The sequence below is a fragment of the Gallinula chloropus genome (assembly GCF_964237585.1).
Source record: "Gallinula chloropus genome assembly, chromosome: 4".
Classification (NCBI taxonomy): Eukaryota; Metazoa; Chordata; class Aves; order Gruiformes; family Rallidae; genus Gallinula; species Gallinula chloropus.
Window position 1 is genome coordinate 25,442,949 of NC_140088.1, and position 25,873 is coordinate 25,468,821.

Below are 25,873 nucleotides of genomic sequence, written 5' to 3' on the forward strand. Positions count from 1 at the left end.
AAGGGCGTCAGCTCATATCCAGAGGGAGGGTTTAGCATCAGGTACATGTACTGACTGTGAAAACCCATGCTTTTTTCTTTTGATTGTGTTCTGTCATTGAGGAGAATTTCATTCAATTTTTTAAAGTCTTTGTTGTTAAAAACTGGATGCTTGCTTTCTTTACACAGTTGTCAAAACCAGAGAAAGTTGCAATTCCAGAACGCTATGTTGAACTGGAGCCAGAAGAGCCTCTTTCTACAGAAGAACTGGCAGCAAGGCAGCGAAAAGCAGAAAAGATAAAAAATATTCTTACAAAATCAAGGTCAGGCTTTAAAAAAATATTATGGTGTTAAATATTGGGAGCTAACTTCGTACAACAATCTAATTCCTGTCAAATTATCTAAGTGTAACTTGTGGCTTTTAGAAAAGGCACACATAATTTATGTAGTATACTTAAAGCTCCTTTTCAAAAGAGAATAGAAGAGACAAATTTTGTATATGCCTCTCTTTTTGTTCAGAGCATCCTAAAATGGTAGTGAGTCCTTACCAAACCACTTGTAGATGAGAGTGAGGAGGGAGGAAGGGCACCTATCTGGCCAAATGATATGAGTCATCAGCAGAAGAAACTTTCTTGGCTACTTACAGCTCATGTAGAGCAAGCTGAAACATTGTTTCAAGAATTTGATTACTCCATGTATCCACTGTCTCTTTGGAAGACAATTAAAGAGGCTGTGCCTGAGGGCCACCGTGGTTTTATACCTTTTCCTCCAGGCACTAACAAGAAATTTTATTAGCAACTTCAAATAAATTATGGTTTTGGTAGTCCTTTTGTGTAAACAGCTTATTTACCACAAAGGACTTCTGGATGTACTTCAGACTGTACAGAAATTACATCGTTTGTCTTTGTGTGCATTTACATACAATACCTAACGCTGCTTTAAAGAACTTGGATAAAACAGAGCTTGGTAGATGAGGTCTGAAAGCTGCTGTATTAATTCAAGCTTGTTCTCATCCAGATGGTGGATTTGTCTTTATGTCTGTAAATGTTAATGTTGTTTTGCACTTTCCCACTAGTATGCACAATCTACAGCCTACCATTGCCCAGGACAAACACAACTCGGTTGATTTAGATTCACAGCTGCAAGAGCAGGAGCGCATCATTACCATATCATACGCTTTGGCTTCTGAAGCCTCTCAGAGGAGCAAGGAGGTGGCAGGTAATACTTAGTTATTTACAAAATAACAGCTATTTCTTACCAGCTTCTAAAGTTGTGTAGGCTTGTTGCTGAACTCCTGGCATGAGAGAGAGGCATAGTCATTCATATTCAAAAGAGTGAATACTGTGTATAGAGAGAAAACTTGGAGAGACTTAAGATCCATGTTGAATGAATATTTGGCCTCTGATGGGCAGGTGAAGGGGAAAAAGTAGTATGGTCAGTAAGGTCACAGCTTGGAAACTTGCCCTTACTAAAAGTACAAAACAATTTAACGTTTTCGTTGAATTCCCTCTGATTATATTAAACGAGGTATTTCTGTATTCATTTTTAAAAAGTAAATTGATCTGAGAGAAATCCAAGACCCAAGTGATTTTTAATTTTTTTTAACAGAAAGATTCCCTGATCCAATGACTGAGATTAGAGCACAGCCATTTGCAGTTTGAAAAAGACATTTTAAAATGTCTTTTTAAGGGGTGAAAAAGACATTGTAAAAGGGGTATTGGCATGTTTCTGTCCAGTGACCAAGATCAGAGGTCAGAGCAGGACAGCCATGCATGAATTCTGCTTGATGCCTAGAAATTATTAGATCCTTTGCAAGCCATTACTAAAGGTGATAATTTCACTCTTGATTGCTTTGTAGTTGAAATAAGTAAGAAACCTCAAGAGATTTGTATCACGCAGTAATACATACAGTCACTGTTCTAGCAAGTGCCTGACTGGCCATTTATAACTGCCACAGCTCACTGTTCCATTGGAGAATGGAAATAATGGAAACTTCAATTATGATGGAGAAAAAATAAGCACATTTCTCATCTGAAGTTGTCAGTTTAAGCTTATGGCACTTGCCACAGAAGCCCTTAAGACCTTACCATTAAAGACAGATTATTCCAATATCCAGATGTGTAACATGCATCTATAGTAACAGACTGTTGATTGGGCGCAGTGGCAGCTACACCTGAAGGGAATGTGATTTTGAGAGGATGGAATATATTTTCAAGATACAAATCTTGAGACTTCAGAGAGGTTTCATGGGTAATTTAACGGACTGGATGGGTTAAAATGATTTACTGAGGAGGCTAGACATTATTAAAAACACAAAGAAAAGAAAACCCCCCAGAACTGTAAAATCTTGGGAGCATTTCAGGAATAACCTTTGGACCTTCAGGCATCTATGGGTCAAAAAAGCTGCTCTACAGGCAGTCTAGTCCCATTTCTAGTAGCCAGGTCCTTGTAACAGGGACTTGTGCTCTTTAGTTGTGGTGAGGGACTTTGTGTATCAGGAGGTATGAACCAGTATACATTTTGCCATGATTTCTGGATTTTCATGGAAAATTTAGTACCAAAGCTAAGCTCAAAAAAGATGAACACAGTTCATACTTGAAGTTACTCCTCTGTGTCAGTACAAGAGCAGAATGCCTGCCATACTACACTGTCTTCATGTGGCCAGTTAACTTACTTCTGGGTGTGTGTGAAGGTCCAGTAACTGTACAGTATTGAAATACATTTGATCTTTTTAGGTTGCAAACTGAATGCAGTAGCTGTGTTTTTATTACTGCCTATTTTGTACCATAATTATTTCAAAAGCATGAATCACCACATGGTCTTTGCTATATGTAACCACAGAAATGTTCTTAATTCCTTAGTTCTTCCCAAAGATACAATTAAAATGTATATTGACACTGGAATGTGTAAATGTTGCCCAAAAAGATGCAGTCAGTTGTGAGATGATTTTTATTTTTCTTTATGAAGCACAGTGGGTAGCTCTCTTATCTTCCAGACACTTAAACCCTAACGCAGTAGCCAAGTCCTTGATTCTTTCAGGAATCAAAACCTCTTGTGTCCAAGTAGTTTTCCTTGCCACATTTGTATATACTCAGTTCCTGTAACATGTCTTGCTTTGATTCTAATTATTAGTTACTGCTGTCAAAAGAAACAGCTTTCAAGGAATTCTAAAAAATGACAGAGTAGTTTGGTTTTGATAGAAAATATACAAACCTTAGATACAGTTCAGTATTTTAATTTATGGCCTATTTATTGTTGATCTAAAAAGATTTAAAAGAAAAGAATTTGATGGTTTGCACAGCTGATTGTACATTTTCATTTGTCACTTTACAGTTTGACGCATCTGAAAATCCAAAACTAAATGTTTAGAAATTTTTCCTAAGATTTGCTTGTAAGAAAGAGTAAAGCTTAACTTTTCCTTCCCCCGCCCCCGCCCCGCCCTTGTTGGGGGGAAGAAGTGAAGTTACATTAAGATGCTATGATAATATAAATCTCTTTTAATTAAGATCTACATTTATCTAATCCTTCTAAAGTAGCATTTTGATTTCCTCTGTTCCTAGTAAGAAATCAGCCTTCTAAATTGAATTCATGCCAGGAATCTGAGAGAGTAAAATCAAATGTAGGAATATCCAGAAGTCACTTCCTAAATCCTGTGTTTTGGAAATAGGTCTACCTTTGGCCTTCCCAAATGCAAAAGCAGAATTTAAGACTGAGATTCTGTCTCTTTGGTTTTTATTATCTTCTAACAAGCGTAGTTTTAATCATTGTATTCTTTATCCTGAAGTTTCAAACTGAGATCTGAAAATGTGTTTCAATTGTATGATGCTGTATCACTGTGCTAAGCAAATTGTTATAGGCATATGTAATTTTTCAGGGGTGATTTTTCTGTGTATTATTTTTGTTTCTGCTCATTGGCATGTAACAAAATGAATGTTGAAAGCTCAGTGAAATCTTAAATCAAATTGTAAAAAATAGGCGCTATTCCAGAACTGCGGTTTTAAGAGCAGGGCTGGATACGGCTGTATCAGTGTTGTGTGCCTTAATATGTTCCACTGAAATTTCATCCTAAAATGGATTGTCCATATTGCCATCAAACCAGGACTATTTATTTGCATGACTTCACTAGTAGGAAAAAAAAAAAAGCAGGAAAAAATGCTGCTGTTTAAATTGTGTTCTGTGTAACTGAAATCGTGTAACACCTCATTGCATTGCTAATCAGGTTTCCTATTCATGTGGTAGAAAATTAAGGTCGCTCCATTTATACTATGAATGTTTGATTGTGCAGCCTAATTCCTGTGTGTGATCCCTTCTAGCTCAGCAGTTGACCTATCCATCTAAAGCACCCTCACCTTCTGTACCACAGCCACCTCACTCCCCCTTAGGCAATGGATTTCACTACACATTTGTTTAAACACCCTAAAAGTAAGAACTAACTGCTCTCAGCATGTCAGATTTGCCATTGTACCTTTGCTGTGGCTTGCTGGATTTTAACAATTTTACTAAACCTAAATTAGAACCAGATGAACGCATGCATCTAAGTTTCAGAAACCTTTTATTCTTGTAAATACTGCTTCTAATGAGCTAATAATAACTGCTCTCGCTCTACAGATAAGGGACTTCCATAATCTCACTGTGGTGAAGGAAAGAGGCATCTGTGCTCTTGGTGGCATGGGGGCCAGATTTTCAGCAGCAGTGTGTACTCCGGTGGCCAGTGTTGTGTTCTCCTGTGGCTACCATAGGGGTGCACAGGCGCTGTTGGCCTGCGTGTGGCTTGTGCAGTTGCTGCACGAGAGAATCCAAAGTGCAAAGCTGTGTAAGCAGGGGGTTTGTTCATGGGCTGGTATCTTATACATGGTCTAACACCGGAGTCTTAATTGAGGTGAGCTGAAAATTTGGCCCTTTGTAACTAATTCTGCAATATCATGTTTGACTTTTTCCTGCCTTTGGTGTGTTTTTCATTGACTTGTATAATAAGGGTGTGATTTTTGTCTCTCATCAGGTTATTTTGCTATTTCAAGTATTAAAACTATGATAATTTTATTATCCTTATAAGGAAATGTTCCCTTCCCCATAATATTTTCAGAGTTTTCTCTATTTGAAATAGGAAAACCTGTAAATATTATGATACTTAACTGCTGGGTGTACCCCATGCTTCCATAGTTTCCTTTGAAATTATTTTCACTTTTTTGATTTCCTTTGGCCTAATTTTATTGCCTGATGTAAAAGATAAAACATGGAGGAAGTAGTGAAGAGGGTTGGTAGAATCAATACCTCACACAGCGCTAATTTTTAGATACCTTTGTTTTCATGGTTACTGATCTAAGTCAAATTTTGGCAGGGGGGAGGAGCACATAGCACCAGGAAGGCCCAAACAGGCAGTGACCTGCCTTCAACAAGGCTTGTGAAGAATGACACAGTTACATGGAGAGGTGTATAAACATTAGGAGCCTCCACAGGGCTTGATGGAAATAGCTGTTTGCTTTCCTGGTTCACTTTATTTTTCTGAGAACCGGATCCTACCATCTTTGCTGTCACAATAACACTTGACTCTATCACTATATCCAGGGATGATGTGGGTTGATTATCACCTGCAATCTTTGCCTGTGAGTTGGGTACACTTGTGTGGCCTCAAAGAACCCAGAAAAATAATCGTTCTGTCCTGGAGGATTAGATGTGGGCCTTGGACCAGGAGACCTTCAGAGGTCCCTTCCTACCCCAACCGTTCTGTGACACCAGACTGACTTAAAAACATGTGTGTCACGTGTCTATACGAACATGCATTCATGTGTATGTATAGTGATATAGACATGCGTACATATTACAAACTATAATTTATTCAGGAAATGCATCAAGAAAATAATAGCAGCAGCCAACACCATGCAGGGGACAATGGAGTTAGAGCATCAGTGGTGTCATGACACACGTGTTCGCTTGTTGTATCTGTATGGATTGTTCTTTCCATCGAGCTGCAGAAAGCTGTAGTAGAACTGCTGTTTCCTGGAAGCGCTTACTGCGTGGCAGCGGGGTGCTCAGGTCCGTGTCTAACCGTGTTTTGTTTTACTTCGTGCTAGCCAAAGCAGTAAGTGAGCACTGACGTGAGGCTCAAAGCAAATCCCACCTAGCGACGCCGCGTGGAAGGAGGAGGAGGTTCATTCCAGCTCTCCGTGAAGAGACTCGTCGGCTGATGACGTGTCCTTCTGGAAATACGTTCAGAGAATGACAGGGGGATTTTCTGTGAAAATGAAGAGAACTGCAAATCATTTTATTGTCACTTCAGTTTAGTTCAGACTTTTTATATGAATAAATGGCACTTTTAATAAACTGTAAAATACTGACAATGTATTTTTAGAACAAGGTATTTTAGATTTATTTTAAATCAAGGGCTGAATTCATTCTAAGAGAAACTACTTTGCTTAGATTTTAAAAGATGCTGTTACTTCCCCCTCAGGCTCAGATGCACAATGTAAAGTTTCATTAAAAAAAGTAAATTTAAACAAACCTAGAAGCACATCCATTAGGGTATGGGTAGAGCTAAATCAAGTGAGGGGCTTGCCAGAAGGGTGTTTTGGGTTGAATTTTTTGTTGGCGTTAATCACCCACCCTTTTGCCCATTAAATAATACATGGTGAGGAACTTTTAGCTTGAATTTCTAAATATCCCTGACAACTCTATAGTTGAGTTTCCCACGAAAGCCATAATGAAAGCCAGTTTGACCTCCCGTTTCCTTTCTTGATCCCATACGATTAACTTGCTGGTATCAATAACACAGTATGCTAGGTTGCTCTTGCCAGTGGTGCTGCCCCTCAGTAACACACAGCTAATGAGTTATATTTTTTTGAAAGTTGAGATGTGAAAGAAAAAAACCTTTAATAAAAATGTGAGGTAAGCAATAAAAAATATAATAGTATGTGTAATTTTACTAGTAAATACGTATTTTTCTTTCAATGTTTTTTCAAATAAACATTATGTTATGACTAGTATTTATCCTGGAAACAGCGAAACTAATGTAATGTGGCACCTGCTGATTTCGTACCTATGTTCACCTGGTGCTCAACTTTGCCAAACTTTGAAATTCAGTGTTTTACTTACATATAGGGCAAAGGGTGAGGTAGTAACATAAGGAGAAACTAAGATTAAATTAATTGCTGCAACTGCTTTACTTGAAAAAACCTGTGTACGCATTGAATGCAAGACATGCAAACATTTCCCAGTGCTCTGTAATTATTAGTTGGGTTCAGCTCTGGATAAGAAATACTTCTGCAGTATTTGGTGAAACCACTAACTTCTGCTTTTGCTGTATTCATGTAATAGCTGTAAAACTCTTGAAATTTATTGACCTTCAAGTTTCAGACTTTAAGATGGATCATATTATATTAACACTATACTCAGACATTCTTAGAAGTATGTATTTCGCTAATGCAATCTATTTTACCTCAATACTGCCAGTATCAACTTCAAAACCTTTTGCCAAAATAATGATTTATTTTTGCCTTTATAAAGAGTTTTGAAAGCATAAATGAATATTTTGCAAGAAAACGTTAATTTAAATAAAATGTAACAGTTTGGAAAATGGTCTATGTACAGATTAAAATATTAACCTAACTGCCTCCTACTGCCTCTGTCTTGTCTGCTCTTACCAGCATCCACATGGTTGGAAACCCAGAGTCGTTTGTGCTGTTACTCTTGGGTTCAAATCCTACTGAAGTTTCTCAGTATGATGCTTATTTTACTGGGATTGGTATCGAGTTCCCCCTACACCAAAGTTTCTTTTTTACTTTTTTCTCAGTTTTTTTCCTCTCTCTTTTCTTTCTCTCTTTTCTGATGTTTCTTTGCACTTGATTAAACCTTTATTCTTGACTGTTTTTTCAAGGTTGTCCCCATAACACATTGACTTACGCTGCTGTCCTTCCTCTGTCATCGATGCATCTCTTTGTCTCAGCCCTTCTTAGCCGTGTAGTTTCTGGTGGAGTAAAGTATCAAAAGTAACTTCAACATCAACCAACCAACCAAAACCTGGAGACAGGGCATGGTACCAGCTGCGCTGTGTGCGGGTAGGGTGTTGCCCCTAGCAAGGGCTGGCTGGCCACTGGCGTAAGCAGATGTCAGCATCATGCATGTCAAATGACATCAGTTTGGCGACCAGTGGAAATGTTTAATTCTTGTGAAACGTAATCTCTAGGACAAAAATGTAAGGAAGCAGTTAAGAAGTATTTAGTGCTGACTCTGCAAACTTGAGAGTAAGTATTTGGGAATGTGAGTACTTGACCTTCAGATGTGTACAGCAGAAATTCAGAGCTGAGCAGCTTATGACATGCTTGTCCTGCTTCTCAGGCACACAAAGGAGTCTTTGACCATGTTTCATGGTTCAATGAAGCTGCATTCTTTCTCCAGAAGCTTTGTGATGCAGGAGGGAAGAGAATGTGGCCTTAATTGGTGGCTGAAGAGCATGGCCATGGGCTCCTGGGCAGTGATGCCCATTGACTCCCAATTCCTGGGAAAGGGGCTCAGGCACTTCAGCACTGCAGGAGATGGGAATTTTCCTTCCTTTTGTCACACACACAAAATCTGCTCTTCCAAGCTTATGTGAAAGAAAAGGGTTTTGCTCTAAATGGTTACACCAGTAATGTTTTTAACAGAAGAAGTCTTTCTAAAGGGTTTGGTCTGTGTCCATAGCCAATCTAGGAAAAAATTAGCCAGATATTTTTTTCTTCCAAAATTGTTATTGAATATATGAAGTGCTGTTCTCTGCTTGCCATCCTTTTTGCAGGGCTGGGTATAGTATTTAAATAATTAGAGCTAATTTTCATTTTCACAGTGTATTTGGTTTGGGTTGGTTTCCTTTTTCTGTTCTGTTTCTTTAACCAAAATGCTGTTTGCAGGTGTTACCTACTACTCTCTAATACTGAGACTAGGAAAAAAAAAAGGTCTCTTACAGATTGGTACAACTTTGGCCAGAAAGTGGCTTGTTGGGTTGTTTTCTTTTCTTCCCTCTGCCTATGAAGCAGCAGAGGCAGGTTACACTTCAACTGTGTAACCACCACCACCACCCCCAGCCTTGTTTTTATTGCTTGTAGGTATCGCTGGGCTGCTGGAAAACACTTTGTTATGTCTACGTGAAGCTGTTTGTTTCAACAGACTGGGCAAGTAGCAGCGGTTTGAGCCATGTGTTCTGTTTTGGAATGGTTGGGAAGATCCTAGATAGGAGGTTTCTCAGGGAGCAGCTGTATAAAGGGATTCCATCCTGGAAAGCTGCTGATGTGTGGAACGAAAAGCTACTGAAGGAGACTGCTGAATGTGCGTGCTGCTGTTTCAGCACAGTTGTTAAAGGTCAGGTGAGGTGGTCTCAGGTGCCCTGTAGCCTCAGAAGAAGGCATTGGTGTTCTGAGAAGCAGAGTGCTCCCCGCATGTTCTTTTACTGGTTACACTGTTATTTTTCCTCCTGTGCCATTCACTCCTCGGATTTCCTGGTCCTCAAATACATGTGTATGTGCTTTATATCAGCGGCTGTTCCCCTCTGTAGGCCCACGTATTTCCCATGTGTCTCTGCAATTAGCTTGTGGGTGCGACATGAAGGAAAGACCAGCTTTACTGAGTGTCAAAACTTGGAAGATACAGAAGACGTGATCTGATGTTACCCCTCTGATTTATGTCTGTTTGGGTATTTTAAAGCGCCGGCGTGTGCCACGTGTGTGCCTCTGTATCACGTAGTTCTAAAAAGAACAAAGCCAAGCACGAGAAGAACATGAAAAATCACTCTGTTTTCCACACCTAGTAAACATTGCCATTGGTTATTTGGCTGTATTCAGAAGGCTGAGACTTCTGCTCTGCTAGCAAAAGCAACCTTTCTTCAGAGTGGAGCAGTACAAAGAAAGAGCACAAAAATACACACATCACAGTGCTTGAAATTCTGTTTGAACATCTGTATCGATCAGGCCTGACCCCTTTACATGTTTTTCCATTATTTGAAAAGGTGCATTGAAAAGGTAGCTGAATGGAACCAACCGGGATGAACTTTCCGTGGAAACTTCCTGAGATATTTCTGTAGTTCAAAGCTTTGTAATTTTAAAGAGCATTTCTAATACAAGTCTGTTGAGGTGTTCTGTGCAACAGCCCTTCTTTTAATGTTAAACTACTGGTAAACCTAAGAGGAAGGTAGAGTTATAAAACCTACCATGAAATTACTGGGAGACAGCAGAGTAACTTTGAGTGCTAATTATGAAGGTAAATAAGCCCAGAGACTATTGCGTATGTGAACACTTGTGTACTCGTTACTTACTCATCAGGGCTCATGGTTACCTTACAAAGAGTGCAAAGCAGCCTCTGTCATGGTCTAACCCCAGACAGCAGTTGAGCCCCATGCAGCCCCTTGCTCAATCCCCCTGCCAAGGGGATGGGGGAGAAAGAGTAGAAAACTCATGTGGTGAGATAAAAAACAGTTTAGTGGGTAAAGCAAAAGTCACATGTGCATTCTTTCTTCTTCCCCCAGCTTTACATGCTGAGTATGACATATAGTATAGAATATCTCTTTGGTCAGTTGGGGTCAGCTGTTCTGGCTGTGTTCTCTTCCAACTCCTTGGGCACCCACAGCCTCTTCACTGGTGGGGACGTGTAAGGAGCAGAAAAGGCCTCAACCAGTTATTGATGAAGTAGACTTATAAGATGTAAACTTGAAAGATAATGATGGTTTCTTGTTGACCACTAGAAGAAGCCTTTTACCAGGAGTGTAGGAAAGCGCTAAAGTAAGAGATTAAGAACAAAGGTAAGTAGTGAGGTTTAGGAAATAATGGTAGAGATGTATCTGCACACAAGACTAAGAAAGAGCCTGAAGGTGAGAGTGGTTTGAAGTAAGCAGGTAGAATATGTGGCTCAGAGGCAAAATGCTTTAACAAAGGGACTCTGCCTAAATTGTAATGGAGGAGGTAAGAAGGTGGAATAGCTGGCAACTGAGAATGTTACATCCAGGGTCATAGTACCAAAAAACACCTTGTGAACGGGATAAACAGGAGTAGAGTGTTAATGGTGGCAGTGGGTGAAGGAATCCTTGATGGCTTTAAAATACTCTTTTCGTCACAGGACGATTGTCTTTCCTATAGGCAGCTGGTGCACTCTGTTCTTCGATGCCAAACTGCAGTTAAGAATGGGTAGTGTGAGAGAAACTCTCCTTTTCCTCCTAGAAACAGCTTACCCCAGAGCCGGGGGTGGCACAGGTTGGTCCTGCCTGGCACAGAGCCTGTCCTGAATAAGCGCTTCTCTCTCAGGGGCTGTGATGTGCCACTACAAGATGGAGTGTCATGTGGCCTGCTGTAGTTTTTGTTGTGTCATCAGGGGTTTGGGGCTGCCTTGCTTTGCCTCTGAAGCTGGGACAGAAGAGCCTCAACATTGCTTTCCAGTTTTTGTCTCCTGAGACACGGGAGGTGTTTTGAAAGCCTGGCTGATGGCTTATGCAAGATGGTAACACGAATGGAATGAAAGAGCTGGCGACAGTTACAGTGAGTTGTACTACTGGGGGGGGCTGGGGGGAAGTTGACAACAGAGGGGTCATGGCTAATTCTGTTTGTCTCTCGTGATACTGTATTGTTGGCTTTTCTGATTGCTGAGTTTGTCCTATATGGTTCTGTGTCTGCTCTGCTGCTTCTGGTTTGTGCCTTTAAGCATTTTCTTCTCCCAGTATGGAACAGATTTTGTCTTCTGCCCAACACAGTTGTAGTGTGTCTCTGCATATGCGCCAGGGGGTGAATGCATACATACGCGTGCCTGTTGATCCCATTCTCCTTTCATTTGGTGCTAAGATGCAAAATCAGAGGGACTGCTGCTGAGAGAAGTGCTCGAACTGGCTGCTCTGCACCTTTTCCGAGTCCTATCCTGGATGAGACGCTCAGAGGGAAGAAAGATCAACATCTTGGGAGCATATCTGTGTCCCCTGGCCCCCTCAAAGCCTTTGCTGTGCCTGAGGGCTCTTCAGTTGTCTTCACTGATTCCAGCTTAAAAGTGACTTGGCAAATGATTTTATGCACAGATCTTATTCAGGATCTGGGTAGTGGCTCTGTCGGTTGACTACTGAGTACATTTGCTCTCTATATCAATTTCTTATGTTAAGTCTTTTTGACACAAAGTAAAATTAAAAAAAAAAAAAAAAAGCTTTGGAAAGAGATGCTCTGTTCCTGCATCCTTGCAAACCAATTGCAGTTACTAGACTTTAGCGGCTGTAATGGGAAGGAGGGGACTTGGCCCCAACCAGTTAGGGATCAAAAGCTTCACCTGCTTTTGTTTTAGAGCTTTAGCAATAAATATGGGGGCGAAAAGGAGCCAGTTCAGATTATCAAACCTTTCTGCATTCTTTTCTGTCGCTTGATATACTTGTGTCAGGAACACTGACTTACAGCAATGGTTTGAGAGAATTTCCTTGCAGGTCAAGCGAGGCAGTTGTGAAAAAGTTCAAAGCAAGGAAGCTGTTTTTATGTGAGCCTCTATACTGCTTGACTGATGATACAAACCTCTCTTCTGACATCCGTTACTTTTAATTCTTCTTTTCCCCTTGACTAGATCTTCCCGAGCTTTGGACACCATAAATGGTACTGGATTTGGGTAGATAGTAGCACAAACTCAGTGTGATCTCATTCTGCATCAAATCAATGAGATTAAAGCACTAAGTATTTTCTTCCTCTAATGCTGTGCAAAAACTATGGAAACTTTTATCTCCCCCTCGTGAGGCCGTACACCTGTGTTCTACTCAGGTATTTTCCTCAGGAAAAGTGTGGCTGAAGTGGCAGTCTTAAAAGCGAACAAAACCAACTTCTGCTTTGTCCCTTTGCTGAGGGTACCTTGACACATGTCCCTCCCCTGACAGCTTCCAAGAGACTGATGCAAGTAACTGTGCCAGGCTTTGATTATGAGATATTGCACTGCCACTTATTCTCTTTGTCTCCTGCAGTTTACAGAGGCAGCTTCAGTGCATAATTTAATCCCTGTTCTGGGGACTGTAGCAAATCCACAGAGAGTTCTACCAACCGTCCTCTCTGGCATCAGAACAACATGTGCACATCATCTTTGATGTGAATTCCCCAACCAGAGCCTTAGAAGGACCTATAGCTTTGAAGCTGGCCTATAAATTGTGCTTTCAGGAATCAAGTTGTCAGCCCCTTCTTCAGGAAGAAAGGGAGAGTAAACTGTAAAGCAGTTGCATAAAGCTACAGGGCAACTTGCAGATCTGGTTTCCTTGGCCTCGAATAATTCCTGTACAATGCTGAGAAAGAAACTAATGCCTTTTCACCTGGCTTAGAATAGAAGCATCCTCTTTTGGGACTGCAGGACCTTGTAGGCAGTAGGGCTGTAATGGAAGTTGTCTTGAGGGATACCCTATTCCAGGGCAAATGGAACAGGCGCACCAGTGCCTTGACCTGTTCAGGATCTGGTTGTTCCATGAATATCTAACTTTCATTGGTTCCCCAAGACACGCAGGAGTGTGGGATGACTTCTGCCTTTCTGGTGAGATGAAAACAGGCTGGTCTTTCTTTGAGTTGAGGAATTTCAATCTTGTCAATCTTGTTTGAAAAGACAAACGCAGCTGCCCTCCTGCGATTCAGATCTCTGGGAGCTCCTTCCACACCCGTCTGAAAAAGCAAAGATCTGACCAGAATCACCAACCTTTATTTTTCACGTGTTCTCCATCTCCAGTTAAGTATGAGAGCCAAAACCACTCTGCTGCTATCCATGCCACTACTGCTGCTGTTACACCCAACAGGAGAGTCCTGAATTGAAACATTTACTGCACAATCTACACTGAACTGACCCAGCCTTTCTCGCAGCAAACGCAGGAGCTTCTTAGGCTGCTTCACAGAGGAATCTGTGAGTTCTGAATACCCTGTTGATAAATGTTACACAGAAACAGACGTGTAGAACTCTTCCCATTAGGTCAGCATCCTGGATGAGCTGCACCAACCTTCATTGGATGTTCACAGTATTGTGTGTCATACTTGGGGAATGGAAGCTGGCTTGATTTTTACTTCTTTTTCTGGTCAGAGGTGTTACTAGACTAGAGTGATTTTGGGTTATTTTTTATCCTTGTGTAGTCTATTCAGTTGTATTTGGAACTGACAGCCAACTCAAGGCAGGAGGCTGTCATCAGCTCAGGGCAGAGCTGAGTGGTAGAGGCCTACGACGGTGCTCACTGTGCCAGCCTGTTCCTTGGCAGAGCCCCAAGCAGAGCTGGCCAGCTGGATCTGCTTTTCCTGGGTGTCTCTCTCTCTCCCTAGACATAGAGCAGTTTTCCTAAACCATGGTGAGGTTTTCTTCACCCTGTGCAAGAAACTTTGATTTTTGTCTGTTTATTAGCAGCACAGTGTGTGGGAAAACACAAAAATCCATGCAAATCGCCTACAAACCACTGCTCGGTGGTGGCTGCTGTAATGCTGCTCTTAGAGCTGAATGGCTTTGAAAAATGCTGTATTAAATGCAACTATAGTAAACAAAATTAATCAAAACCTACACTCAGGTTTTTATTTACAATCATATTACTTTTATTTTTCCATAACGTCAGGTGTTCCAAGTCCTCCCCGGATAACTGATGCTGCAATGTTTACATTCAGTAGACCCATACACTGGTTGTACACACCACTGCTTTCATGTAAGCCAGCCGGCTTGCAAACGCCTTCTGCACGCCAGAAATTGCACACAGAAACAGAAGATTCTCCACAAGCATCTGGAGTGTTTCTTGAGGCTGTACTAGAGGAACAGGTCAGATGTTCTGCTCTCCCTGCAAGGAGAGACGTACTGTCTGATGTACTAAGAGGAAACACAGGCTAAAAAGTTCTGATATTTATTACTTAAAACCAATAAATTTGCAGTGACATGGACATGCTTAATTCTTGCTGGAAAGAGTTAATGGAACTCCTGACTCCAGCCATCTCAACTTCACTTGAGAGGTTCAACTTTTTTGTGGTAACTGACTCAGACCTCCATGTGATGGACAGGGAGAAAAAGGAAGCGGGGCTGGTGTACTTAACTCTGTACTCTATATTTTAAAAAAGCTATATGGTTCATATACCTTTTCCATTATCAAAGTATATTTTCTCTTTGAAAGTAAACTGGTTTCTTTGGGAGCAGTTATTTTTCATAACAGCTCAGTGCTATAACCAGGAGCCAATAATTAAAAAAATCACTCTTTCCTCCTGAAAGGTATAAAGAACTACAGCTTATCCCCCTCATTATAAAGCTAAAGCAGCATTTAGAGCCTTCTGCTGGATTACACATTTCTAAAATACCTTCTCTCATGCAACTGCGGTAGGACTTCAGCTGGATACAGTGATTAATACTGTCACAGAAGTGAGTGATTTCTCCTCTTAGCCCTGTCAACACTAGTATCTATAGACAAAATTGTTGTTTAAAGCTCTAGTACATCACAGAATAGTGCTGATACTGGTATTTTACAACTAATGCAACATCCAGTAATTCACATGTAATCTTAATAGTTAAAAATTCAAGACTGGGGTACTAACTAAAGAAATCACTAACACGAAGTTTCCTTATCTGGCATGGAATATGGGGAAGGATGGTTTAGATAACATTGTAGAGATTGGGCAAGAACAAAAAGATTTTATTTCTCCATCCAGAATTTTATACACTTTACAAAAAACAGAAATACCACTGCGCCCATAAAATGTTATCCATGGCAACGGAAAGCAAATACTACTTTTTGTCATCTAACGGGGTCTTTTTAAAATCATAATACAAAGATTTGTGCTGTAGCAGTCCTCCACTTTGCACTGTAACAATAAGGCTTACTGTACTTCAAATACAAAGCTGTTACATCTGCAGTTATGAACCACTGGCTTTAACAAACATCATTTTATAGTTGCTTTTTGACTCTTTTTTGTTTTCTGGAACCTCAGCTTCATCATGTTTTTCAGCAGCTTGTAGCTCCTCGGCAGACTCCTCCTGCTCTGAGTCAGAGCCGCTTTCGGAGTCCTCTGAACTCTCTTCAGAGGAGTGTCCACCCACATCATCTTGTTCTTCACTTTCCTGAAACTAGAAGTTCAGATTATAAGACAGACAAGCTGTGATTTCCTGGTAACTCCATTGCAGCTTTTAGTATTTCCCAGTAAGAATGTTTCACTTAATGGCTGCTTTCATCTCAGTACTAAAGAGGGCAATGGTGCTAAACACAGGTCTTTAATATAAAAATTATTAGACAAAAATGAACTCCACTGACATGGTTAACAGTACCAGCCATGACATTCATGGTTTCATCAGCCACATTCTTATTTAGCTACAGCAGAAACCCTAAAGGCACCGTTAAATAAGTCTGACAAGTTTCAGGTCACGTTGCTTTAATAATTTCTTGCTTTGGTGTACAGAGTACATCATGACACCTGAGTATTTTTGGTGGAGTGAAACATAATGAAACTAACAGCTAGAGCATCAAGAATTCACATTCATGGCTGATCTTTGCAAACAAGTTCAGCCCGGCACAGCATGAAGAATGCTGAAGTAATCCAACGATGCTGCTAACAACAACAATCCCAAAATGGCACTTTGCTCATGGCCCTGAAGAGCAAAGCTGTAACAAGAATTCCCAGTGCTGCACAGGTGGTTTTCCTCACTCTGGAAACATTAGCTGTGCTTTTATGCAGTAATTGCTGCTAAAAGTTAGCAAAAAATTAATTATCACACCTTTCAATTGGCAGACGGAGACATGTTCCAAACAACCTAACTCTCCTGGGTTTTGCCACACTTCTTTTCCTGCACGTTCCAATGGAACAGTTCCTTGTGAGTAGCCCACCAGTCAGGTGTCGGCTCTCTGGAGACCTCAGTACAGCAAACGTCCCTGCCTGAGCCCTCTGCAGCCACTGACTTTTCAGGCCCACAGAGAGGTACGTGCCTCGCCGTGACAAGACGCTAAGATTAATTACCTCTCAGCAACAATGCAGCTGGTTATCCTGCCCTCTTACGCATTCCTTGGCAACACCCTGGTTTAATGTATTTGTCACACTCTGTCCTAATCAGTCTTGACTACTATGGAGCATTAAGTATGTCATATTGCTCTGCAGAATGATGAGAAGCATCATTCACTTCCAAGCATCTAGAAGGCCACCAGAGCGTACACAAACAGGGGTCAAGTGCCTGCAGTGTGTCTGCCCTTTAACCCAAACTGCAGACGTTTGCCACTACTCCTGGTGGTTGGATTTTTAAACCCTGTGTCACCCTGTCTTAGTGAAGCGAAAGCCAAAGCATTATAGAAACAAACAACTCACTACCTCACTGAAACCAAGTCCACAATGGCGCCGGTTTCTTCCGGACATCGTGCTGTCCATGCTTTGTTGGTACTGAGACTCCAACTCTTCATTCATTTTCTTGTCTTCTTCCCCTGCATTGTCCAGTGTACTTTGGTTATGGTTCATTCAAATTAACAAAGACATCACATTACACAAAGTCACAAAGTTTATCAGTGTATATGTGAGAAGTTTAAATGTAGCCATCTGAAGCTACCAGACTGAGAGTTACTGCATACAAAGCAACCACACCAAGCGTGCAAGCAAAACTGCTCTGATACAAAGATGGGCTGGTAAGTTCTTAAGACCGGTGCATTCAGAGAGTTGTACTGTAAGGGGTGCATGTTCTACTACACAGGGTAGGTGCAATGAGTTCTCTGTGCTTCCTGCTAATGCTGCAACGTCTCACAGCAAGGAGAAAGTTTCTGACCTTCACTACATGACGTGATTCCTATGATTAAAGCATGATTAACATAAAGCAGCAGAAGCTGGGACAATACTACTGCTCTTGTTTATAGAGTTGTATCTGAAGCTATTTCACACATCCTGAATTATCAGGAGCAACTGACTGCAGCTCTACCTTTTACCATCTTTAAGAATTAGCAGAAGAGCTAATTTTCATGAGCTACTTCAACATGGCCTTTACTTACTTGCTTGAAGGAAAATAGAATCATTTTTACTGGGGGAAAATATGGTCTAAAATATTTTACTCTCCCCTCTTCTTATAAAAGGTAACAATCTCTAATTCTCCCCCAACAGGCCTACAACACTCTAGTTGTATCTCTGGAAAACTAAAAGCTTGCATTGCAAATTAACATAAACAATTTTCTTATCTGGAAGTCAGAGCTGTAAGTTTTTATAAAAGTTCCTCTGATATTCTGTGAAAAAAGTATATCTTTGTGCTAATAACAAAGCAGTACTGATTGTTTATGACTCCTTGGGAAGGATTTCTCACCTCCTTTCTAGGAAATTCAGCTTTAAGGAAGTGATTCTCAGTCACTCTGCAAGCTAGCAGCAGAATATGGAGCCAATCCTTAGGCTTCTTTTGATGTTTTGGTCCATAGATAATTTTTCATCAACTGAAAAATTACTAGTGGAGCCTATGGGGGAAAGAAGTTTTCTGACAGCTGCTCTTCTAGACAGCGTTACCAAAGCTTCTCTCCAACAGCCAAGCCCAGCTTGGTTTTGATGTACTTTGACTTACTACCTAAGCAAGCCTGATAAGAAGTTTCCATGGTCGTACATTACATGACACCAAATTACTGCAGATTTGCCAACATGACCTTGCAGATCTTTTCTGCTTCTACCTCACTGCTTTAAGGCAGAGATCTTCCTGTTCAACAGGCAACTGCAGCGGGGGGGTGGGGGAGGCAGAAATCAACCATTCCTTTCTACACACAACAATTTGGAGGTTTGGATGTCCATACCTGGCAGCGAGGTATAATACTGCCAGGTACCAACAGCAATAAATCTTTACTTTCTTATTTTGATAGCAAAACACAACCAAGGACCTATAGGCCCTGACTGGGCATTTGTATGCAAATTTAACTGACCATCAAGTACTTTGCTGAACTTTAACTTCATAAGGCAAGTAAGTGCAGTCAGAGAAACTGTTTGTCAGTAATCAAGTAAGAGAAATTAGGAACTTCTACGACTCCGCAGCCTGATCTGTCTTCAAATTCAGTCACAAAATCTCCAATCACTCCCTGCAACATCTACAAAGCTCAAAGTACTGGGATATTCCTAAGTAAGTGTTCGACATCCAACTTTGTATCAGCTGTTGGATAAACTGACCTGTCCTGAAGTGAGAGGTTGATCTGTGGTCTCCGATAACAAGGCGGCCAGTATGTTCTTTCTAAAAGAAAAGGCAGTTTGTTTTGGAGCTTTAGGGTGCACTGACAGCTCCGCCAACATTCTGGAAATCTTGAATGGAAAAGGTTTGCTGTCAAACCTTGACAACCAACTGTAAAACTGCAACTTGCACTAGCGAACAACTGCTGCCTAACAATGACCTTGTTTCATCTTTGTTCTGTTGAATTTTCTGGAAAAGAACCCCCCACAAATAGATGCTCTTTGCTCTTCCCACACGCCAAAGCTGGTTCTAGTTCATTCAGTTTCTTGCCACTCCAAAGACGAAGAGAAGCCATGCTAGTATGTCAGCTAAACAAGGAGGCACGGTAACCATCGGATAGGAAAACTATGCTATATGATGCTGGACAAGTGTGAATTTTGTTCTCACCATTTACACTCTGGGCCTCTTTCTCTGACACTATACAATAGTCCAGTCAGTGCATCTTACCACGATCCCATTTCTGAACTGGTCACAGTACCAGGTAAGACCTTCACAGTGCTCATTAATTTATTAGCTTAGTAGTTGCTCATTAGCAAACGTATCCCTACTGGCAAGAACTGGCACTACACTAAAAGCTGCATTAAATATACGCATAGACATTAAGATTAGTGGTAGTGGGATGTTTTACTTGCTTCCTGTAGTCCTACTGCCGAGGGAATGCTAACTTCCACCTCTTTGACAGAATAAAATATTTTAGCTCACAAAAATATTGTATTCTAGTACAAATGAAATAAAAAAAGTCAAGTAGAATTGCAACACTAAAACATTTTGCACATGGAAAAAGCACAATTATATTTTACAAGTTTTGCTGTGTTATTTTTTTAAACATAAGAGAAATGCTATTTTAGAGCATTTTTCTCTTTAAAAATATTTCCGGGGTTTACTACTTTGATAGTTTGGTCTATCAGCTACCATTTTTTTAAATTTCGAAAAAAAATAAAAATCTTATGAGAGAGACTTTTACAGACCTGGTGCAGAGGCTTGTTAGTTTGCAACAGGGACTCTCCCTGAAGCGCCCACAAAATTTTGTTAGCTGGTCTGAAAGCATAAAGGTATTGGGAGGGCGAGGGAAGCTGCGGAGCAGACTTGACGGCTTCAGGCCAACGCTTTGCGTTACACCGCTGCTGACATAAGAGCTGCGGCTGTGAAACTCAAATCCTTGTTAAAGGCCAGTCCCAAAGCGACACTGCCTTCGAGCGCTGCCTTCTCCCTCAGGGAGCAGGGCGGCCTGCAGCAAGCCCTTTCCGTGGAGCCTGCGTTGCCTCGCTAAGAGGAAGGCCCGCGTAGCCGCCGGATTGGGGGGGTATTCCTCCCGCCCGGGTCCCGGGGTTCCAACAGAGTAGGGGGGGGGAGGGAAAAGGGGCGGCCTCACCTTCCCAGCGCCCATCAGCCGTAGGAACTTCTGCTTCCGCTCCTCGTTGCCGAGGTCCGCTGCCTCCCAGCTGCTGGAGCCCTGCGGGAGCACACGCTGACTGCACCCGCCCTCCCCCTCCGCCGGGGCGGGCCCGGTGGTCCCTCACCCCCCCCGCCACGGCCTCCCCGTGACGCCTCCGCCGGCCGCTGCCCCCTGGCCGGCCATTTGGGCGAGGAGTGGGGCGCCCGGGAAGGCCGCGGCCTTCCCTGCCTTCCGCCGCGGAGCTTCGGACGGCGTCCCAGTGCCCCGCCACGGCCTCCCTCCCGGCCTCCTCCTGCCCCCCTCCCGCCGCACGGCCACCCTAGGCCCCGCGCCCATTTACATCGGGGGAGGCCGCTCGCTTGAGGCCGTGGTGGCCCTGAGACTCCCTGGCCGAGCTCATCGCTGCGGCTGAGTGACCAGGCCCCTCTACCGCCTTCCTGCCGGAGCCGCTCCCTCAGCCAGCAGCGGGTCACAGCCCCGGACAGCCGCGAGGCGTGCCGGGAATAATAGTTCTCACCCAGCCCGTGACTGCGCGGTTTAGCAGGCGAGGACTACCCATCCCACAAGCCCTCGCGGCGGCGGGGCCGTCTCTGCCCGCTGATCGGCAAGGGGGCGGGACGGCACCGGGCTCCGCCTCCGGAGGGGGCGGGGTGGGCCGCGCGGAGAAAGCAGGCGGCAGGGAGCTCTGCCTCGCGTGCGGCCGCGGCTGCTGGGCGGGCGGGGCTCGTGGCTGCGTATCGGTGGCGCTGGAGGCGCGCAGCGGGTGACTGAGATTTCGCTTCAGTGTGGCGTGCGGCGCGGGGCAGCCGCTGGGCAGCCATGAATTGCCGCTGGGGGAATGAGAGATTGAGGGGCTCCCGGCCTCGGGCTGCCCTTCTGCTGTCGCATGAGCGCGGCCGGGCGGCGGCTGGTGGGTAATGCCCACTGAGGGAAGGCGAGCTCCTGGCGCAGTCCGCCGGCGCCGAGGCCGTGACGCTCCCCGCCTGGGTGTGCTGCTGCCGGCGCCTCGGGTTGGGTGATGGTCGCCTGAAGGCGGCGGTAGCGCCCGCGCCCCGTTCTCCCTTGCGCCGCAGGTAGCGGCCTCAGCCGCGAGGACGCCGCTAGGTTCCCGCCACTTTCCTCATCCCCCGGCGCTGGAGAGCCGGGGCGGAGCCGGGGCGCCTCTCCCCCTCACCAGCCTCCCTTCTCGGTTCACTGCGGCTACCGGCCGCATCCCGTCAGCTCCAGCCGCACCCGAAATCCTTCTCATTGCCGCAGCTGAGTAACGCCGGGGCTCCCCTCCCGCCGACCCGACCGGCAGCGTGTGGAGAACGGCAGTTCGTGACCTGGGCGGACTGCGATGTTGGGAGCTCCAAACGTGTGCACTTCAGTTGCTCTGGCCTTCTGCCGTGGCTGTCCTTCCTGCAGTCCCGTCTCTTCCCTGTGCGCGCTGTGAACAAAGCAGCAATTCGCTTTCTACCCACTAGTGTACGTCTGCTTTGGCGTGACCGTGATTTCGATGGGTTGCCATTGAATGCTAATGTTCTGGACTGTTTGCTTAGGTGTATTGGACATCTCTAAGTCTTCTCACATTAACGTTAAGAAAGTCCCTTCTGTTATAATTCCTCAGTGACACAGTAATGACATTTATCCCCGTGATGAAGTTGTAGCAGTCCAGCCAGGAGGTTAAGGTGTGCAGGCTGTGTGTGCCAGTTCATAGTGTAGCTCAAATCAGGCTGGCAGGCAGTCATTACAGATGTGGACTTTCCAGCAATCCCTGTAAACTGCTAGTTCTCTCAGTCTTGCGTGTGCTTCACATGCACAGTGTAGGTAGTCAGAATTTGCCCCAAAACTTCGGTTCTCAAGAGCTGGCTTGAATATGAACTTTTTTTTTTTTTTAACTTGCAGCGATCTAAGATGCATTTCTTCGCATCTGCTTGTCTTTTAGTGGTTTGGCTTTCTTCTAGTCACTGGGTTTGAGTTGTTTGGGGTTTTGGGGGGGGGGGGGTATTTTGTTTTGTTTTGGTTGGTTTTTCACTACAACTGTTAAACATTTTGGATTTGAGCCAGTAAGTCTGTCCACTCACCTGTCCACTCTCTCTGTTCCATTAACAAAATTTTTGGATTTTGAAGGTTAGAAGGAAGGAAGAATGAGGTAGGCTATGCCTGCTAATGCCAGGTGTAGTCATCTGCAAGGCAAGAAGACTACACTCTGTAAACAGTGATTAGGGACAAACATAATATTGCAAAGGTAGCACACAGGTCCCATAACACTTAAGTCTACACACAGCTTAAAGATGCTGATGGACAGCACATAAAGGAAGGCTGTTAAGTTCCTTTCAAGTAACTTCTCTTGATGGGTCTGGTTCCATTAACTTGTTTTTAACTAAAGTGATCTGGCTGTGGGTCAGACCTGGGTCCAGATTTCAAACAGTTTGGGGAAGATCCTGCAGTGACTGCCTTGGGTTTCTGAATATAGTTTGCTTATGCTCTCTTTGTAGTGAATGCAAAGTTCCTATAGGGCTTCTAAAGTCAGGCTTCTGCTCTGTGCTGTCTTTGAGAGCAACCTTTGTGCTTGGGGAATGAACTGCTCCCAACTAAGCTTGTCTTTATGGATTTCCTCCTTACAGAGCTAAAAATGTGTCATTGCAATGTTGGGGTTTTTTCCAAGTATGGCATTGAAACTGTTTAGGCACTTTGATACTTTTTAATATTTTCCCCGAGTCTTGTTATTCAGATGTCACCTATTGTTCTTTCGTAGTACTGAAATACAATAAAAGAAGGGTTGGTAGTCTGGAAGATGGAACACAAAAGTTCAGCAGATCTATTAATGTAGAGATGTGCTGGTATAGCCCTTCCACTCCTGGGTAGGTAGACTGATTTAAAGATATATTTAGAATATCATTATTTTCAGTTATTATTAACAGCAGTGATGATTAAATTCACATACATTGCACCGCTTGAGTATGCAAAGTCAAATAGAAAGGTACAGATGTTACACCTGCTTTCTACAACTTCTCTAGTTCTTGTTTGACAATGATGAAGAGCAGAAGGGAGCATTAATATGAAAGAAAGTTATATTTACAACTTTAACCTCATTTTAATGTATTTAAATATGTAGAGTATTATCTATGACTGTAATACTGGATTAATGTAAATTTCAGCACTTAAAAATACTTCTGACACAAAGGGAATAAAAATGCAAAAATGTAAGAGTAAATTTAAAATAAATTTAAAACCTCTTTCTTGAGTAGTATCTAGCAGCATTTTAAGTTTGTTAACTTAATAGGAACTGTGATAATCCAATACCAGTGAAATCATGCCTTTTCCATGTTTTTACATTAAGCTTTATTACCATTTCTGTACTATTGTGCCTAAAGACCTTTTTCTTAGTGAAAACAAGTGTCAAATTTTAGCTTCATGGCTATGGTTCCCTTATGGGACAAATTGAGGTTTGCCTTTAAAAAAAAATGCAGGAAAATGAGACTGTTCAACTCTAAATTGGCTATTATAATTGGGCCTTAGCTGTGGCTTACTGTTAAATTTGAGGACAACTGAAATGTTACAATGTTTATATGGCTGACTAATAGTTTGGTAATTTTGTTTCGGTTTACATTTTAAATAATGATGTGATGAAGATATTTTAGTGAGGGGCTTTTGCAATTTTTTTTCCTGGGTTTTTGTTTGGATTTTTGGGGGTTGTTTTGCTTTCGATCTGACTGCTAACAAAATTGTGGATTTTCTTGGTAACAGAGTAGTTATGTAAACGTTACACTTATCTTCGTGGATATACTACATCTAAGCCCCACCTTCCGCCCCTGAGTGCTTCACCATTCCTTGCCAATTTGCCAAGGCTCCGTTGCATTTTTTACAGGGAGGTTGTCTTGGGAGAGGTCCTGAATTCTCTTCTCTTCTTGAACATATATTCCCTTGCATTCCACAAGCGCTTTTCCTCCTTCAGCCTTCATTCTTGATGCCTTTCTGGAAAGCTGTGGCTGCCCTCTCAGCCTCTGTCTTGCTTTTTCCCTGATGCCTCATTGTCCAGGCATCACCCAAGTAGAAACTGGTTTGTTTGCTCTCCCTTCAGGCCTTGGCAGAAGCCACACCTCCATCTTAGTGACTAGCCATATGAGTGTTCTCTCAGGAATTAATGCTGATGTCCATCTTTCAGCACAGTTAGGTCTACGAAGGACGTGATGTGGCTGGACACATACTCTTGTTTTTAGCCTCAAGTGGTCCTATTTCAGTATTTGCAGCCAGGAGGAAAACCAAAATGCATCTAGATGTATTGGTGTGTATTGAGTGAGCCAAAAGAGCAGCATGGATTTAAAAGACACTTTCAAAAATAATCGAGCAGTGGTGACATTGATATGGTGCAAAGGTTGATCATTTTCTGACATAGAACATCTGGATTTGTTTCCAAAGCACAGCCAGGAAATCTCTTCTGAGCTGTAGAAATGGCCTATTGCAGCAGGTGTAGTACCGTGTTTGGGAGGCAGGATGGAGCAGTGCTGATAACTCACAGATGTTTATAGTTGTTCCCAAGCAGTCAGGGACTTTTCACCTTTTCATGCTGCCCTGCTAAGGACAAGTCAGGGGGCACCCAGGAAGGTGGGAGGGAACACAGCTAGGATAGGTGATCCAAATTAACTAAGGATTTGGGTCCAGGATGTGTGGTGTGGGGTCAGTTGAGCTTCAACTCTGAGCTATATGATCTGAGTTGTGCTGCTTGGTGAGAAACTGCACTGTGTGTCACCAGTTTTGTGTGTATTGCTGCAAAGTCCTGTTGCTGTTATTTCTCTCTCTCTGCTGTCCCACTGAAACATCCTTATCCCAACCTGTGAGGTTTGCCTTTGTTTTCCTTCCCTCCCTCCACCCCGCGCCATGAGGGGAGAAAGGACTGACTGGCTGGTGGTTTGGTTGGGGCTAAATGATGACACCTATTTACATGGCAAACAAAACATGCTTCAGCTGCAGGGCAAAATTTTCAGAGCTCATTTGAGACTTTATCTTTTTTGTTCTCGCTCTTTGACAGAGCTCTCTCAGAGCTTGAAGAAGACACTCCAGAGGATCCTGGAGGGGCTCTGCAAAACGTTCTTGTTATAGTCCTGGCTTCACCCAAGGCTAAGTGGCCTTTTGCAAATAATCTCACCTTTCTGTTTTATCTGTGAAATTAGAATATTGTAAAACATGCCAGCGTTAAAGATTAATTAAGGGTTGCACAGTGTGTGTTCAAAGCAAGGTATAAGTGCTAAATATTAGCTATAGTGTAATTGGACTACAGTAATTTATAATATGCTAACTGACACTGGAATATAAAATAGGATCAACCTCTTCTCAAGTGCTGTAGAATTTTTTAATTGTTACAAATGAACTTCTGATACTCAAAGTGTCTATCACC

The 25,873-nt window shown here is 42.7% G+C and overlaps 2 protein-coding genes across 3 annotated transcripts in view; one reads left to right on the forward strand and one right to left on the reverse strand.

Moving 5' to 3' along the window:
- PLEKHA7 (pleckstrin homology domain containing A7) overlaps positions 1-6,072 on the forward strand; it is a gene marked incomplete at both ends in the record, with an annotated part of 148,262 nt that extends 142,190 nt beyond the window's left edge. The window contains 3 exons of one of the 2 annotated variants that reach the window (XM_084263713.1): positions 168-301; positions 1,054-1,196; positions 6,050-6,072. In XM_084263713.1, the coding sequence (XP_084119839.1) occupies positions 168-301; positions 1,054-1,196; positions 6,050-6,072 (300 nt within the window). Of the gene's footprint in view, positions 1-167; positions 302-1,053; positions 1,197-4,291; positions 4,390-6,049 lie in introns of those variants that run through there. The other variant, XM_084263712.1, reaches the window with a different exon arrangement.
- Positions 6,073-15,547: 9,475 nt separating this feature from the next.
- LOC311190903 (small acidic protein) lies at positions 15,548-20,932 on the reverse strand. Its single transcript, XM_084262967.1, has 5 exons — positions 20,834-20,932; positions 20,470-20,550; positions 19,040-19,100; positions 17,231-17,340; positions 15,548-16,001 (listed from the first exon to the last, which is right to left on the reverse strand). Exons 1-5 carry the CDS (start codon positions 20,891-20,893, stop codon positions 15,792-15,794), a joined length of 522 nt encoding a protein of 173 aa, XP_084119093.1. The 5' UTR covers positions 20,894-20,932; the 3' UTR covers positions 15,548-15,791.
- Positions 20,933-25,873: the final 4,941 nt, after the last annotated feature.

Bases quoted from the DNA above. Each gene is read 5' to 3' on its own strand.
- LOC311190903 (XM_084262967.1), bottom strand. From the start codon at position 20,893: ATGAGCTCGGCCAGGGAGTCTCAGGGCCACCACGGCCTCAAGCGAGCG. The intron at 20,551-20,833 runs GTAAATGGGCGC...GTGCTCCCGCAG, and splicing joins AGCGAGCGGCCTCCCCCGAT to GGCTCCAGCAGCTGGGAGGC. The intron at 19,101-20,469 runs GTGAGGCCGCCC...CTTTTCTTTTAG, and splicing joins GGCTGATGGGCGCTGGGAAG to AAAGAACATACTGGCCGCCT.